The sequence below is a fragment of the Astatotilapia calliptera genome, chromosome 14, assembly GCF_964374335.1.
Source record: "Astatotilapia calliptera chromosome 14, fAstCal68.1, whole genome shotgun sequence".
Lineage (NCBI taxonomy): Eukaryota > Metazoa > Chordata > Actinopteri > Cichliformes > Cichlidae > Astatotilapia > Astatotilapia calliptera.
Genome location: NC_137435.1, coordinates 14,631,964 through 14,650,414, shown reverse-complemented (window position 1 = coordinate 14,650,414; position 18,451 = coordinate 14,631,964). Strand labels below are relative to the sequence as shown.

At 39.5% G+C, this 18,451-nt stretch overlaps 1 protein-coding gene and 1 pseudogene across 1 annotated transcript; both read right to left on the bottom strand.

Annotated features, from left to right (window-relative positions):
* LOC113036624 (extracellular calcium-sensing receptor-like) lies at positions 1-6,940 on the bottom strand (annotated as a pseudogene).
* A 2,551-nt stretch (positions 6,941-9,491) lies between these two features.
* LOC113036135 (extracellular calcium-sensing receptor-like) lies at positions 9,492-14,343 on the bottom strand. Its single transcript, XM_080288957.1, has 13 exons — positions 13,901-14,343; positions 13,581-13,741; positions 13,261-13,415; positions 13,020-13,172; positions 12,706-12,906; positions 12,318-12,570; positions 11,983-12,191; positions 11,710-11,840; positions 11,436-11,532; positions 11,190-11,313; positions 10,602-11,074; positions 10,438-10,504; positions 9,492-9,856 (listed from the first exon to the last, which is right to left on the bottom strand). Exons 1-13 carry the CDS (start codon positions 14,257-14,259, stop codon positions 9,492-9,494), a joined length of 2,748 nt encoding a protein of 915 aa, XP_080145083.1. The 5' UTR covers positions 14,260-14,343.
* Between the last annotated feature and the right edge of the window lie 4,108 nt (positions 14,344-18,451).

Genomic DNA, 18,451 nt, shown 5'->3' with positions numbered 1-18,451 from the left:
TCATCTACAACATTTTCTGGTCATACCTCTTTTAATATTTTTCTCAGGGTGCAGTAAAATGATATAGCATTTGGGCACAAAAATACAGAGCAACAACCCATAACTAGATGCTAAGATAGCAAATATTTCCACTGCCACAGAAAAGTTTCCAGGAGAACTGACATAAGCTGGAATGAAAGAAATCCACACAGCCCAGAAAATCAGCATGCTGAAGGTGATGAACTTTGCTTCATTGAACCTGTCTGGTAGTTTGCGTCCAAGGAATGCCAGGAGAAGACAGGCAAAGGCGAGCAGGCCAATGTAGCCAAGCAGCAGGTAAAACCCTGGAGGCCATGGCTCTTTACACTCCACAACGATCTAAAGATGTCCAGAAATGTGTTAGTATGGATTTTGAGAGATGGTACATTTTATGTGATTATACTTATTTTATGATAATGTTCAACATTTTTTAATATTAGTACAGAGAGATGATTTGTGTTATATTTTAACAACTGATTACTCACTTACTACATTGAACTATGTTCTAATCCTGAAGTCCTGAACTATAAGGATTAGAACATTTAAGACTATGGTTATGGCTGATGGTAATATCAAAATAAAGAAATAAAGTACAGTCTTGGTGCTTTACTCACTTTTCCAGTTGAAGCTTGGTAGTTTGGATTTCTGAATGGAAAGGGAGGTGCGCCCAAGACCCAACCAGTACAGAGGCAGATCTGGGGGGAAGGATTGGATGATAGAAGAATACAAGAAGTACCAAACATGTGCAATATTCAAAAACCATTACATTTAGACAGTTTCATATTCTTCCAACCTGAGGAGCTGTAGTGCACAAGATCAGAATCCTCTGCTGAGATGTTCCAAACAGCATCTGACCCCTGAAACCTGGTACGTTCGCCCGGAAAGCCAGGAGGACCACAATAGTCTTAACAAGGAGGCAGGACAAACACAGGACAAAGCTGATCCCAAATGCTGCCTGGCGGAGCCTACATGTCCACCAAGAGGGCTGACCAATGAACACCAGAGAACACAGGAAACAGAGCTTGAGTGACAGGAGAAGCAAGAAACTTATTTCTGCATTGTTTGCCTTGACGATGGGTGTATAGCGGAAACGATGAAAACAATGGTGATGATGGTGGTCAGTATGAAACCCAGCAAGGTAATTGCTACCAGGATGATTCCCATTTTGTCATAGAAAGACAGGAATTCTTCTACTCCTGCAACACATTTCACTTTTTCTTTGTCTGACCAGAAGTATTCTGGACATTTAATACATTCAGTGGAACCTTTGAAAACACAGAGCACAGAAATATGCATGTAAACAGTCAGAAACTATTCATTACATATCTGTCATTTTAAATAACTTTAATAGCATTTTGAAAAAAACAAAAAACATATATGGGCTACCGGTCTGGTTGCTGATCTCTCCATCTGCACAGGGCAAACAATCAAAGCAGCATTTGGGCTCTCCTTGGCGTGTGGCCTGCCTGCTGCCAGGGGGACATGGAGCACTACATTGAGATAAAGGAACCTGAACAAGGAACAGGAAAATGATATAATAATGTGAATCAATAGATTGTTTTAGAGAATTTGACACAGTTTATCAAATAATTTTCAACAGCTTAAAAATGTTTAGTTTTAAGTGGCATAAGGAGTTTGGGGTAACAATGACCTACCCGTGACTGTCCTTTTGTCCATACAGTCATGTCCTTCACTATGTGCAGTTGCTGTCTTTGAGGAGCTGAACCATCATAGCTTCCAACTTTGATAAATCTGGCATAAAAAAAATTCCCAATAAATTATTTAAAATTGCAATCAGGCCAAATAATAGCAATAGAGTAAAATGAATATAAATAAAGCTTCTTGTTTATGAATACTCACACTTCAATTGCATCATTAACTATTATGTTTTACCTAATTTCATCTGTGCTGTCCTTCTGCCAATTAATGATATCATAGAGAGGGACTGGCTCCCCATTGGAGTCAAAATATACATTTTCATGAAACTGGTTGGTAAAATTCACAATTTTCAGATGTTGAAGAAACTGCATGAAATAGAATTAAAAAAAATCAACACTGACAAACAAAACAGATGATTTCAAAAGAACGTTCACAAACCTTGTGTAACATATTTTGTCATAATTTCAATTACCTGACCATTTGAAAATGAGCTGTGCTTCTCACATAATCCCCTGCTAGGTCCCACAGAATCACAGTTCAAAAAAGTGTGCAGCGCATGGGCAATAGCATATACAGCTTTATACACATTATAGGATATTCTGACCTTAGTTACATCACTATAACTGCTGTAAACATATCTGAGATCCTCTAAACCTGTGCATAAAGGCTTTTCAACCACACCTGCATAATCTATATAATCCGGCACATTAAATACATATTTTTGTCCCACAATAAGTCCGGCCATGTAACCTGAACTATTTTGAGGGTCTATTTGATAAGTATTTGGATCTTTAAAGTTATCCTGAGTATCCTGTTCATATTTGTTGGTTCTGTCTCTTTGAAACTCTAGCTTACAACCAAACTGCTCTTCCCAGAACATATTGACAAATTCCATTCCTGGTTTGGGAGAAGGTCGGACATTTAAAAGAAACTCTTTCAAGCCAGGGATGCTGACTCCAGGGAAGGAGAAGCCCAGTGTTCCCTCCAGAAGAGAGTGGAAATTTGGTGAAGCCAGTCGGCTAGCAGTCACCCAGGCTTCACTGGCTATCCACTGTATCCCTGTTACATTTCTCCTGGCAAGCTGTAGAGGCACAAACAAAGGAAAAGCAAACAAACAAAAAATATTTTATGATCAGTTTCATTTGATTTTTGTATTTTATTATGGAAGTACTGCAAAATATTTCATGCTATATGCCTAATCACACACTGGCAGACTTAACAGCTGAGATACTTACTTCTGAGAACAAATCTACCAGCTGGCCTTCTGTGGCAAAGACCACCACAACCCGAGCAGTTGAACTCTGTAATTTGTCTGCTATTTTTTGTATCTCAGCCACTGTGGATGATTTTGAGATAGTGAGATGAAATTCTACACACCCACCTTGTTGTCCAAATAGATCAGAGAATGCTTGGATCCCATAAAGACTATAGTCATCCTGAAATATATATACATAAATGACTTTAAGATAATGTTGTTATTTAAATCTAACTAATTTTATATTTCCAAAAAGTCTTTATCTCACCGTGGTCCCTATTGTGCCTACCCAGAACCAGCCAAAGAAAGTGACAAGCTGTACAAGGCCTCTAACTTGAAAGAGATCACTTGGCACAGTTCTCAAGAATGATGGGTACAATTGCTTATCAGTAAGACAGGTACAAGTGGCAAAATAACTCACCTATAGAGAAATGGGTTATTTTATAAAACTGACTTAAAACAAACTCTAACCATAAAACATTATTAAATGTGATTAAGCAATTTATTACCAGTGGTATGTTGAAAGGGCCAAGTGTTTGAGCTACAGCTCTTGTAGGGGAAGAGGATGCAAAACCAATCACAGCAGGCACCGGAGAATAATACAGACATGTGGAAGACTCTCTTGTCTTTATTTCTTCTGTTGTGTTTTCCTTTATATATTTTTCTGTATTTTTAAGGCTGTTATGCATTATGGTTTTAACTTTAGTACCTCTATTTTTCATTTGTTTTGTTGTTACTCCTACAGTTGTTAATGTCTTCATTTCAGTACCTCTGTTTTCAGTTTCAAGTATTTCTTTAACCTGACTTTTCACTGCTTCAGAGTGACTGACTAAGGAAAAAAGAACTTTCAGACTGGTGTGGACATGGTCACAACTGTCCATAATCTGGTAGCCTAGTTTAACACCTGGTAATAGATTTGAATTACGGTTAATTTCCTCCACTGCAAACACCATGGTCATCATCCAGCGAAAGGCTCTGAGGTCAAAGCTGTCGAGAAATAAGGTGAGTATTCTTTAGCAATAAAGCAATCACATTAACACAAACACACAATGTAAATTATCTCTCTGAACCATAGACAGTGGGGGAAGAAAAACAAAAATGAAGACTCAAAAGATATAAACTGTACACTTATACTCACCCGCTGCAAGATGTAGTTTCTGGTTTAGTTTTGTAGCTATACTGTGGATCACTGGCAACATAATGCAGAGGGAAAAACCCTCCAATCACAACATCGCCATCCAAGTGCAAGGCTAGAAGCTCACTTCTTTCCAGTTTTACACATTGAGGTAAACTAGAACCACTTCTCACATCCCCTATCTTTAAACAAGGTTCTTTAAACCAGGTCCTTTGGAGCTGTCTTTCAGCTACAGAAGCATCAAAGAACATAATACAAGCAAGTTTAAAGACACAAAAAAGCAGCCAAAGATAATTACAAACGGTTGAATTCATAATGCATAATCCACTGTAGCCCTATAGAAATTGTGCTGACAACAATGCATCTCCAACATAATCTCTAAGAGTCTAATGCAGTGCATTAAAAACTATGATGGTTATGTTATTGCACTTATTCATATGAGTCATCATGAGATCACCCAATCAGAGTGAAATGCAAAAGGAGAGTGAATATTATTGTTCAAAGTTATGAAATGTCTTAAACCATCTTAATAAAATTATAATAATAATGAAAAAGAAAGAAACTGACACATATTTCATTTAAAAAACACAACATAAGTAATGACAATGATTCTATTTGCCGCTGAGTTTGAATTGATTTTCTCAATATAATGTTTGTTTCAATAGCAAAGTTATGTGGAAATATCCATAACCATGTTCCACAAATAGTGATGCTCATACCATATTTCTACCACGTAAATATTAATCTTTTCATTATATTATATTATATTATATTATATTATATTATATTATATTATATTATATTATATTATATTTGTCAGAAAACCCAAGTAAAGTAAATGGACTGGTTCTTATATATCTCTATTCCACTTTTCTAGTGCACTCAAAGCACTTTAAACAACAACTTCAAGAAACACAGTTTTTCTATGCCTAAGTATATCTAACATTCACATAACACATCAGAGAGCAATTTAGGGTTCAGTATCGAGCCCAAGAAGACTCTGGCTTACGGAGGCCAGTGATTAAACCCCCAACATACTGTTTTAGTAGATGACCTTCATGAGCTACAGCCACCCCAAAAAGTCACAGTTGGCAACAACTTGGGTCGTTGATACTTGTGGCACAGCTATGGGTGAGTGGGCCACACTAAAGCTGATATGATGAAGTTAGTCTAACACTGACTATATCAAATTTTCTGAGCTCAAATGTGACCCAAATCTCACAGCACAGCTGCCACCTAACTATAAGATTATAAGTTTAGACAGCTCGACTCACTATCAGTGAAGGCCAAATGTGCCCCACGTTAACTGGCTGGCCAAAAACATCTATTGCAGTTTAGAGGTGTGTCAGGCAGATAGTATACTGCAAGTAAACAAAAGAAAATTTTGAAGATTTAGCACCAGTTAAGATGATTCCTCTGAAGATGGGAGAGTCTCAACCAGTAAGATGACAAACTGTATTAGGTTTGTGTCAAGTCTTAATTGCACAGACCTTGCATGTGCCAAGGAAATGAAACAAAAACACATACCTTGATTAAATGTATTCAGCTATAAATTCAGAAAATATATACAAGATAAGAGCAGCAAAATGAAGAAAAATACAAGAATAAAATAAGATAAAATAGAAAAAACATACTATACAAAACAGAATTTAAAAAAAGTACTACGTTGCATCAGAAGAGATGCACTTAGTAATATTGCACATAAGGGCACATAAGTGAAGGTTACCATGGTGTATTGGATGTGTGTGTGTGTGTGTGTGTGTGTGTGTGTGTGTGTGTGTGTGTGTGTGTCTGAACATGTGTGGTCTTGTCACGAGTTGCTACGGCAGGTATCTCCACATGTTTGATTTGCTAGAGGTTTATGCTGGATACCCTTACTGGGATTAATGTCTCCTGCTTGAATTGACCCAACAACCTTTTTCTTTCTACACCCAGACTTAATAATAATAATGAGCATGCCAGATAAGCAATTATTTACTTAACAGCAATTAATCAATTGCTAATTGGGCTACATTTCTGTATTATCAACAGACTTCCCAAATTAAATGATTTCCAAAATGATTTCATGAATGAATTTTCTCATCTGCTTTTAAGTGCTGTTGTTAAATTTGAAAAAAAAAAAAAAACCCAAAAACCCCCCCAAAAAACCCCCAACATTTTGGCAGGTGACTTTAATTTACATACTGATGAACCCTACTGTATTTTTAAATATTTTTTTAACATTGCCAAAGCAAATATGGGCGTAAATTAAACTAAAACCTAAACTGGAAAAACTACACTATGATAACTGTGACAAAAAGGACATGAACAAGATTCAAGACCAGAGCATGCGAGGAATGTGGAAAAAACATGAACATGTAACATGAGCATGACCTGAGCCGAATCATGAAGTACCTGAGCTTGACGTGACATGATGGAAGGAAAACATTGTACCCCTTGAATTAAAGATCCCGTGAGATTCCCAACTGTGTGTGTATTTCATGCCCCTGGAGGATGGACATAATAAATGTGTGCTTTCCACATTTCTGAATAGATGGTTTTATTATCCCTGCATCAACTAGAGCAACCTGCTGTTGTCTTTTCAGGGTAAACCTTGCAGGTTCAGGAGCAGCTCAACTGTTGCAAAAGGCTCAGGACAGTCACTGCTGTGTGCAGGAAATGTCAAGTGTCCTTTCCAGACACACTTCTGGTTCCAAAAGGACCAAGTCATCTGCATCTCAACCAGCAACTAATGTCCCAACATTGGGATTGGGAGACCTCAGCTGGCCTTTTGCCAATAAAGAAGAGGAGGAGGACAAACTTAAGGTTTGGAGGTGCCCAAGCATCCCCCACCTCCTGACTATTCCTGAACCCAGGTTGGCCAGCCCCCTCATCTGTCAACTCAGCACAGGGCAGCAAAATTGTCAATAGGAGCGGTCCCAAAGGTGCTGTCCACCATGACCCATGGCTACCACCTATTGTTCTCACGCAGAACCCCTGTAACAACTACTCCCACCTTTACTCCACCCTAGCATGCTCAAATACTGCAGGAAGAACTCGCCAACTTCCCAGGCAAAAGTAACATAAAGGATGTGGAGGCCAGACATTTCCAGGCTTCCCGCTATTTTTTTTTTTACATTTATTTTTACATTTTACAATTTATTTATTTTTTGGGTGGTGGATTTTGACCAATTCTGGACCTCAGGGACCTCAACAGTGATCTCTGGCCCTTGAAATGCAAGATATTGATGGTCCCTGAGGTCCAGAATGGGTCTCTCTTTCTAAGAGCATATTTTTCCTGTATTGGTTTTCCTTCACTGGCTCCCTGTTAAATCCAAACCCAAATTTAGAATCCTGCTGCTCAAATATAAGATCTTGAATAATCAGGCCCATCTTATCTCAATGACCTTATACTAGAGTATCACCCCATTAGAGCACTTCACTCTCAGACTGCAGGTTTACTTGTGGTTCCTAAAGTATTTAATAGCAAAATGGGAGGCAGAGGCTTCAGCTTTCAGGCCCCGCTTCTGTGGAACAAAGTTCCAGTTTGGATTCGGAAGACAGAAAGCCTCTCTACTTTTAACATTAGGCTTAAAATGTTCCTTTTTGATAAAGTATATAGTTAGAGTTGGATCCTCCCTTAGTTAAACTGCAATAGATGTAGGCTGCTGGGGGATTTCCATGATGCATTGAGTGTTTCTTCTTTAATCACCTTTCTTTAGTGTATCTACTCTGCCCTAATCTCTACCTGTCTATTTATACTGTTCTGTTCTTTGTTGCATCTTCTTTCTTGCTGTGTGCCCTGTGTTCTCTGCACAGGACACAGACACCTGTTTTAAAACAGTTTTAAAATCCTGTTATTAACATATAAAGGTCTACACGAAGAGGCCTCTGCTTATATATCAGAGCTACTGAAACATTATCATTGCAGCTGACTTCTCAGATTGTCTTAGCAAGATAAATGGTAATTGTCTCACTCTGTTACTTTAAAACCACATGCAGTCAACTTTTGAGGTTGTAGCACACAACCTCTCATACAGTCTTCATCACCCTGTTAGTTTGGCTAAATCTGTGATTTGTTTCAATGGACTGCTAAAATTACATTTTTATAGGTTAGCTTTAACATAATCTTTTCCTCAATATTTTGTGCCTTAGTTTATATCTTTATTGCATATATGAAGTTGTATGTGTTGGAACATGTATACTTATCTTTAATATGTGGCTTTTATTCAAACTGTAAAGACCTATGTTACTCTGTTCTGAAAAGTGATATACAAATAAAGTTATTATTTATGTAGAGTGTTTAATAAATTTTTTGGACCACCACCTAATGTAAGTTTTTGCCACAGCTGTCCTGAATTAACAGGACGGTTTCCTGTGCAAGCTATTAATTAAAATTGTTATCCATGAATCCATTTCAAATTTACTGTTTAACAAAAAAGCAGACGCAACAGTAAAGCACATAGTTATTTTTTATTATTATTGAGATGCCAAATTATAGTTAATTACTTGCATTCCTGAGCAAAAGGTTGAAGGTTATGATAGATTGATTTCTGACTTCTCAGAGAACTCTAATGTGCTGTCCCAAATTTGGATGTAGAAATGTAGTTAAGTTTGTTATTTGCCTAATAAACAACAATATCATTTTTAGCTTTAAAAAGGTTTTTGACAGATTTCTACAGATTGTATAATTGTGAAATATTTTTAAGGACTGTATGTATGTATTGATTAATTAATTGGCTCCACAGTGTTACATATTCAATTCAATTTAGTTAAGTTCAGTTTTCACAGTGGGTAAAGGTAAAGATCTGACAATGCATTTGCCTAACAAGGAGAAGGTTCTAGACTGGCAGTAGACACAGCAGGAGGGTTGTGTTAGGAACGTGTAAACAAGTCCTGAATCAAATATGTGGCTCCATCCACTGTTGCAACCCAAGGGACCTGAAAGAATCTTCCTTCCTTCCTTCCTTCCTACCTTCCTTCCTTCCTTCCTTCCTTCCAGAGGGAGCAAAGCTTCCATACATGGCTGATGGGAGTAAGGCTGTGGAACTTAAAACAAGACACTAGGCAAAGTTTCTCATGTGATAGGGGAATCAGGAAAATTTTGAATGTGAAAGTAATATGAATTTTCAAAACCCATGCACCATCAACTTGAGACATTATTGAATGAAAAAGAGGGAAGATTTGAGGGATATTTACAAGTTTCCTTAATGCTGTTGTTGAGGTTATCGAACATTTATAAAATGCCCCCTAAAGGACAGAGTACATTAAAGTCCACATTACATTACAGAGAAGGTATAAGCTTTTTGCGACTGAAGTCACAAGTAATTGAATAATATAAGTATTGGGGGGGGGACACATCTCATGTGGTATGGTATGTGGTATCATGTGGCATAATACAATTATAAATTATTAACTCTGAGAAAGAATGCAAAATATAAACGTTCATCTTGGATTTTTTCCAGTCATGCCTTTCTTAATATTCCTTTCAGGGTGCAGTAAAATGATGTAACATTTGGGCACAAAAATACAAAGTAACAACCCAAAACTGGATGCTAAGATAGCAAATATTTCCACTGCTACAGAAAATTTCCCAGGAGAACTGACATAAGCTGGAATGAAAGAAATCCACACAGCCCAGAAAATCAGCATGCTGAAGGAGATGAACTTTGCTTCGTTGAATGTGTCCGGTAGCTTTCGTCCAAAGAATGCCAGGAGAAGACAGGCAAAGGCCAGTAGGCCAATGTAACCAAGGAGCAGGTAAAACCCAGGAGGCCATGGCTCTTTACACTCCACAACAATCGAAAGATGTCCAGAAATTTGTTAGAATGGATTTTGAGAGATGGTACATTTTATGTGATTATAATTATTTACTCTTTTGTGTCTACTTTACCCATTAAAGTCCCCGTGTGTAAGATTTTATTATGTTGATGGTTAATGACAATATGAAAATAAATACAAAACTAATTCCCAAAAAGTTGATTATGTAAAATGTAAATAAGGGTAGATGAAAGAATTTAATTTATGAATCTTATAGATTAAAAAGTACAAACACTTTATTCACAGTAGAACATATAGAATTATATAGAAAAAAAAGACTGATTCTTTAAACTGCTCAAATGTACCATTTTAGCGAATTATAAACTTAATGGCAACAATGAATTTCACAAAGATTGTGAAAGGCCTATTTATAGTGGCTATGACATCATCAATGTATAAGGAAATTGCAAGACATTTTTTTTGCCCCCATCCTATTGTTTTTGAGATACTTTTTTTTTAAAAATAATAATTATATATTTGAAAAATATATCATATGTCCATTTGCAATATTTTAGGCAGACTTTATAAGAAAATACAGAAACAGTTTTCTTACTCACTTTTCCAGTTATAACTTGGTAGTTTGAATTCCTAAATGGAAAGGGAGGTGCACCCAACACCCAGCCAGTAGAGAGACAAATCTAAAGGTTGGGGTAAAACAACAGAAGAACACAATCTAAAACTATACAATGTAAACAAACTGATGTGAAAGTTGCAGACATTTTTTCTCCCTTTCACCTGAGGAGCTGTAGTGCACAAGATCAAAATCCTCTGCTGGAATGTACCAAACAGCATCTGACCCCTGGAAACAGGTACATTAGTCTGGAAAGCCAGGAGGACCACAATAGTCTTAACAAGGAGGCAGGACAAACACAGGACAAAGCTGATCCCAAATGCTGCCTGGCGGAGCCTACATGTCCACCAAGACGGCTGACCAATGAACACCAGACAACACAGGAAACAGAGCTTGAGTGACAGGAGAAGCAAGAAACTTATTTCTGAATTGTTGGCCTTGACGATGGGTGTAAAGCGGAAACTGTGAAACACAATGGTGATGATGGTGGTCAGTATGAAACCCAGCAAGGTAATTGCTACCAGGATGATTCCCATCGTGTCACTGAAAGACAGGAATTCTTCTTCGCCTGCAACACATTTCACTTTTTCTTTGTCTGACCAGAAGTACTCAGGACATTTAATACATTCAGTGGAACCTTTGAAAACACAGAGCACAGAAATATGCATGTAAACAGTCAGAAACTATTCATTACATATCTGTAATTTTAAATAACTTTAATAGCATTTTGGAAAAAAAAATATATGGGCTACCGGTCTGGTTGCTGATCTCTCCATCTGCACAGGGCAAACAATCAAAGCAGCATTTGGGCTCTCCTTGGCGTGTGGCCTGCCTGCTGCCAGGGGGACATGGAGCACTACACTGAGATACAGGAACCTGAACAAGAAACAGAAAAACGATATAATAATGTGAATCAATAGGTTGTTTGACATGGTTACCAAAGACTTTTCACCATTTAAAGTAACATAAATAATAGGTTTGGGATAACTATGACCTGCCTGTGACTGTCTTGTTGTCCATACTATAGTGTTCTTCAGTATCTGCAGCTGTTGTCCTTGCTGAGCTGAACCATCATAATTTCCTACCTTGACAAAACTAGTAGAAAAAAAAGAGATAATTTCAATGCAATGCAGTCAGTCAAAACAATAAATGTAAAAACATTACATTAAAAAACAATATTGGTATCCTTAAATGTATACAACAAGTGTAGTTCTTGACTTATGATCATCTTCACAAAAAGTTAAAAAGTTAGCTTGAAGTATGGCATTTCACCTAATTTCATTCTTGCTGTCCTTCTGCCAGTTAATGATGTCATAGAGAGGGACTGGCTCTCCATTGGAGTCAAAATATACTTTCTCATCAAACTGGTTGGTGAAATTCACCATTTTCAGATATTGAAGAAACTACATAAAAAAGATTTTTAAAAAAATGTTAATAAAAACTGACACAAATTCATCATGAAATAAAAAAAAAAAAACCCAAACATGTGAAGCTTGATTAACATATTTAACATTATTTGACATACAAATGAACCTATTCAGCTACCTGACCGTTGTGTTGTGAGTTGTGCATCTCACACAATCCCCCGGTAGGTCCTGTTGAGTTACAGTTTAAGAAAGTGTGCAGAGCATGGGCAACGGCATACACAGCTTTATACACATTATAGGATATTCGGGCCTGAGATACATCACTATAACTGCTATCTCTGTAACTCAGATCCTCTAAACCTGTGCATACAGTTTTTTTCAGAGCGCCTTCATTACTTTTATCAACAGACATATTAAATGAACTTTGCCCAACAGTAAGCCCGACCATGAAACCAGAATTGTTTTGAGAGCCTAGTTTGTAGTTTTTCAAAGCATTAGTTTCATATTCTTCACTTTTGTCTCTTTCAAACTCTAGCTTACAACCAAAATATTCTTCCCAGAACACATTGACCAACTCCATTCCTGGTTTGGGAGATGGTCGGACATTCAGAAGAAACTCTTTCAAGCCTGGGATGCTGACTCCAGGGAAGGAGAAACCCAGTGTTCCCTCTAGAAGATTATGGAAGTCAGGAGTGGTCAGCTGATTAGCGGCCATCCAGGCTTCGCTGACTACCCATTGTATCCCTGTCATATTTCTCTCAGTAAGCTGGATGAAACAGAAAGAAATGATGATTAATGTGAAAACAATTAATTTGAAATACCTATCTTTTCATAATATAGCTTAAAACACTACAAAATGTGTCACAATATAGGGAAAGCCACAGAAAACTGAGATACTTACTTCTGAAAACAAATCTAGCAAATTTACTTCTTTGGCAAATACCACCACAACCCGAGCTGTTGACCTCTGGAGTTTGTCTGCCATTTTTTGTATCTCAGCGACTGTGGGTGATGTCGGGATCGTGAGATGAAATGCCACACACCCACCTTGTTGTCCAAACTGAATAGAGAATGCTTGGATACCATAAAGACTGTAATCATCCTGAAATGTATCCCCAAAAAGAACTTGTAAGTCATGTCTGTGTATATTAACGATTCTTTTTGTGCCCTGTATATGACTGATTAGCTGGAGATTTATCAAAGTCTTTATCTCACCGTAGCTCCTATTGTGCCCACCCAGAACCAGCCAAAGAAAGTAACAAGCTTTACGAGACCTCTAACTTGAAAGAGATCACTTGGCACAGTTCTCAAGAATGATGGGTACAAATGCTTGTCAGTAAGACAGCTACAAGTGGCAAAATAACTCACCTATAAGGAGACAGGTTATTTTATGATATTGAATTAAAACAAACTCTAAACATAAATTATTATTAAACGTGATTAAGCAATTTATTACCAGAGGTATGTTGAAAGGGCCAAGCGTGTGAGCTACAGCTCTTGTAGGGGTAGATGATGCAAGACCAATCACAGCAGGCACCGGAGAATAATTCAGACAGGGGGAATACTCCCTTGTCTTCATTTCTACTGTTAATTTTTCTTTCATGTAATTTTCTGCGTCTTTAAGAGTCCTAGGCTTTGACATGTTAACTTCAGCATGTCTTTTTTCTACAGAGAAAAGGATCCCAGGCTTCCTTTTTATCCCTGCCATGTTTAATCCCTCCATTTGAATTCTGCTGTTTTCAGTTTCTGCTGTTTGTTTCACAGTTTTGGAGTAACTGATTAAGGAAAAAAGTGCTTGCAGACTGGTGTGGACATGGTCACAGCTGTCCATAATTCTGTAGCCTAGTTTAACACCTGGTAATAGGCTTGAATTACGATTAATTTCATCCACAGTGAAAACCATGGTCATCATCCAGCGAAACGCTATATGGTCAAAGCTGACAAAATATAAAGAATTAAAATGAATAAATTATCTAAAGTGATACAGAAATCACAGGAATATTATCAAAAACCCAAATCTTGTTTTCTCTTTCTTTTTTGTTTCTAAACATTGAAACTTTGAAAGAAAAAAATAAGATAGAAATATTAACACTCACCCACTGCAAGATGTAACTTGAGGTTCACTGTTGTAACTGTACTCTGGCTTAGATGCAACATAATGCAGAGGGAAAAATCCTCCAATCACAACGTCACCATCTGAGTGCAAGGCTACGGGCTTGCTGCTGGCCAGTTTTGTACACTCAGGTAAACTGAAATCCTCACTTTTCACTTCCCCTTTCCGTAAACCACTCAGTGGTTCTCTCACAGCCTCTTCTTTCCTCATAACATCTCCCTCCATCCTTTTTGGTTTTCTTTCAACTACAGTTTGAGGAATATCAGAGAACATGATACAAACAGGATTTAAAAAGAGATAAAAAAGCAGCCAAAGACAATTACTAAAAAGGATTGAATGCATCTTCTGTTGTATAAAAACTTTGTGTGCTGAAAACAGTTTCCTGGCTTTGGTTTTCTAACATACTCCGTAAAAGACTAATGAGGAGAGTTAAAAACTCAATGCATTTGTCAGTACATTTTTTCATATGAGTCATCATGAGATTTAACCAATCAGAGTGACACAGACACATGGGAGAGAGGATAGCTCAACATGTACTCAGCAAAAGTTAATGTCTTCATCTCATTATATTTTTTAGAAAACCCAAGTGAAGTCACACTCCACAAGTGCCATAATGTTTTGTTAATGTTTGCTCAGCTATGGTTCTATGGCCAGATGCACAGCAGAAATCATGCAGTGAGCTAAACACTAGGTACAGAAAGTGTTATGGTAGCTAAATGCGGTCCAAATGTTACAGGACACCTGACACCTCATACTATAATGTGGTAATATTATAACTGTAGCAACAGGTGTTTGTTTTTTTTTGTTTTTTTATTTATTTATTTATTTTTTCTTTTTGTTCCATTTGGATCTTTAGCCATCAGAATTGTTGTCTTAAGGCCAAGAAAGATGTCAAGCGGATTTATTTTACCAAGTGGATCATCATGGCCTTTCTATATTGGTCCATTTGATTGACCTTTATTATAATTATGTATTTATTTTATTTTATTTTCGGTTGCTATAAACGGGACAGACATGACTGGGGGACAGGACAGGGAGAAAGAATGAAATAAAGAGAGGGAGAGAAAGAAAACCAAAGGGGAGAAGAGACGGTGAGAAGGGGGGGGAAGAAAGAAAGAAAAACAAACAAAACACCTGGATCACCTGTATGGAGAGAGAGAAAAAACAGAAGAGAAAACAAACAAAAAAAAGCAACATAATAAATACAGCACCATCACAATAAACTAGCTAGCAGAAAATAACAGTAGATACTAAATATTAAACGCTATTGTGCAGCACGCAAGATAGACAGCGCACAATGTGCTTTGAGGCAGCAGCCACGAAAGGTGTAGTCCGTGTCTGTGAACACCCGTGTGTACACCTGTGTGCACACCTGTGTGGATCAGCATGCTTGTATTCCAAAGGTTTCTGCATGTAACGATCTGCTAGGGAGTGTGGGGAGCCATAGCCCTGTCCCCCAGGGCATGAAGCAGGTATGGAGGAGATCCAGGCTCCAGACATCCAGAGGCCTCAGAGTACGAGGACCCGAGGAGGACCATCAAAGGGGGAGGAACCGTGCCACCCTCCTGGGAAGAGCTGAGTAGAACCCCAAAGGAGAGGTCACCCAGCAGCTACGGAGCAGAGGCCAGAGGGGGTTGCAGTGGCGTGCCTGCGGGCTCTGCCAGCAGCCAGCTGTGCCAGAGAGGACCGAGCTTCAGGCCCAGAGGCCTGAGGGCACCCCACCCCCTGGAAGGGGCCCAGCCAGGCCACAGGCACCAGGCCCTGCCAATCGGCCACCAGGAGTGAGCCGGTACATACGTGAGCACCCAGCCCCAGTCGACAAGAACCACCAACACACCAACGTCTGAGGGCATCAGCCACCGGCAGGGAGTGTGGTGAGGGGAGATAGGCATCCGTACTTTGGAAGGGATGAGATGTACCCAGAGAGGTTGAGTCTAAGACCCAACCTGACATATAGACACAGACGAACAGGCGCACGCGGACACAAACGTGCATTCCCACCACCATATACACAACCAAATACTCAGCACTCACCCAACGTGTAGACAGACACAAATAACATCTTTTAACATCTGCAGGAAGCTCCTGAGGATGTTTTACCAGTCGGTGGTTGCTGGAGTACTTTTGTATGCTGTGGTGTGCTGGGGGAGCAGCACAGCAAAGAGGGACTCATCCAGGCTGGAGAAACTGATCAGGAAGGCTAGCTCTGTGGTCGGCATGAAGCTGGACACTCTGGTGACAGTGGCAGAGAAAAGGACATTAAAGAAACTGATGGACATTATGAACAATGCTGGGCATCCTCTGCACACGGCCATAAACAATCAGAAGAGTCTGTTCAGTGACAGGTTGCTTCTCCCCAAGACAAGAACTAACAGACTTAAAAACTCCTTTGTCCCACACGCCATCAAACTGTTTAACTCCTCTCTGGAGGGGAGAGGGAGGGGAAACAGGAGGACAAAGGAGGGGGGAACAACTAAGCTGTAGTGCCTCTTCACCTCACTGTACAATACCTTGTGCAATACTTTTTGTAAATAGTCAACAGTGCAATAGACTCAATACTTGAAATGTGCAATTCACTTGTATTTTTATTTTTTATTCCTATTTATTCTATTTATCCCCTTTGTATATTTTATTTATATTTGTCTCTGTATTTATATATGTGTGTGTGTGTGTGTGTGTGTGTGTGTGTGTGTGTGTGTGTGTGTGTGTGTGTGTGTGTGTGTATATATATATATATATATATGTAACAATTCTGTAACTGTAACTTCGGTCGTTGCTGTGCTTTTTGGAAGTCGAATTTCCCAGAGGAACCCACCCAAGGGATTAATAAAGTTCTATCTTATCTCTTATCTTATCTTAAATAGACACTGCACAGACAGTCACACTCCCCAAACATACTCCCCAAACAGGTCTAGGTACCCCCGCCCTCAGAGGGGCACCTAGACCCAGGAGATGTAACCCTTCTCTCTGGGGTGGAGGCAAGCGGACCACCTCCTTATCTGCAGTAGCAGGGAGGCCCCGCATCCCAGACCCCAGTCTGACGGCTAGCACCTCCTCCCAGCCCCCCAGCCCTGACAGCTAACAGAACCGGGGTGAGTGAAGACCTCAAACCTCCCTACGCCCGCTCATATGTAGTGTTGCTGTGTGCTGTTCTAAAGTGCATTTAAAACTCAGGAGAGCATGGTACTAGCTTCCTCTCAGAGAGCAGCACGGCTCTTCCCGAAAGCCCTTAGTTTCTAAATCCATTTAAAATTGAGGGTAGGGTAGATAGATCGAATTTCACCATTGGGACTGTTCTGATTTACTGTCAGTGATAAATGCTACCGTATTTTCACGACCATAAGGCGCACTTAAAAGTCTTAGATTTTCTTCAAAAAGTACGGCGCGCCCTATAGCGCAGTGCGCCCTGTGTGTTGTAATGAGGACGTAGTAGAGAACAACGTGAGAACGCTAAAGGGTGAAGTGTGGCGGAGTTGGAGGAAAGACTCGAGCGGTGGATCATCGAGCAAAGAACGAGCGGGAGAAGCGTTTCGACGGTCACCATTCGGCTAAAAGCAGTTTCACTTTCACTTTTTATGAAACTGCCATTTTTCCATCCGGACCAGGACTACGGTAGCGCAGCAACTTCCAGCGGATTATAAGGAAAAGCTGGCCATCTTCCGCTCCTACTGCAGCAAACACATCGGCGACAAAAACATCCAGCCCAGCCACATCACTAACATGGACGAGGTCCCGCTCACTTTTGACATCCCGGTGAGTCACACTGTGGAGAAGAAGGGGACCAGCACGGTAGCGATACGCACAACGGGGTATGAAAGGTTGTCTTTTACTGTTGTGCTTGGCTGCGATGCTAATGGACAGAAACTGCCGCCTATGGTGATTTTTAAGAGAAAGACTTTGCCTAAAGAGAAGTTTCCAGCAGGAATCATCATTAAGGCAAATGAAAAGGGCTGGATGGATGAGGAAATGATGAAAGACTGGCTGAGGGAGGTGTATGTAAGGAGACCAGGTGGTTTTTTCCACGCATCACCATCACTCTTAATCTGTGACTCTATGCGTGCCCATCTCACAGCCGATGTGAAAAAACTAGTGAAACGAATGAACTGTGAGCTTGCTGTCATTCCGGGAGGCCTGACGAAGGAACTCCAACCGCTGGACATCGGTGTGAACCGCCCGTTCAAAGTAAGGCTGCGAGCGGCCTGGGAGCGATGGATGACCGATGGAGACCACAGTTTCACCAAGAGTGGAAGGCAGCGCCGGGCGAGTTACGCCACAATTTGCCAATGGATTGTAGATGCTTGGGCTAACATGTCTGCTGGCACTGTTGTTTCGCAAAAGCCGGCATCATTTCCGAGGAGCCGCACGGCACGGAAAGTGACTCTGACAGTGAAGAAAGTGAACCTGGCATGTTTGATGAAGATTTAGCGCAGCTGTTCAATTCAGACACAGAGGATGAGGACTTCGATGGGTTTGATTGATGATACAAATGTGAGTACCAAACTCAGTTTTGCTCCTGCTTTATTTTTAAATATGC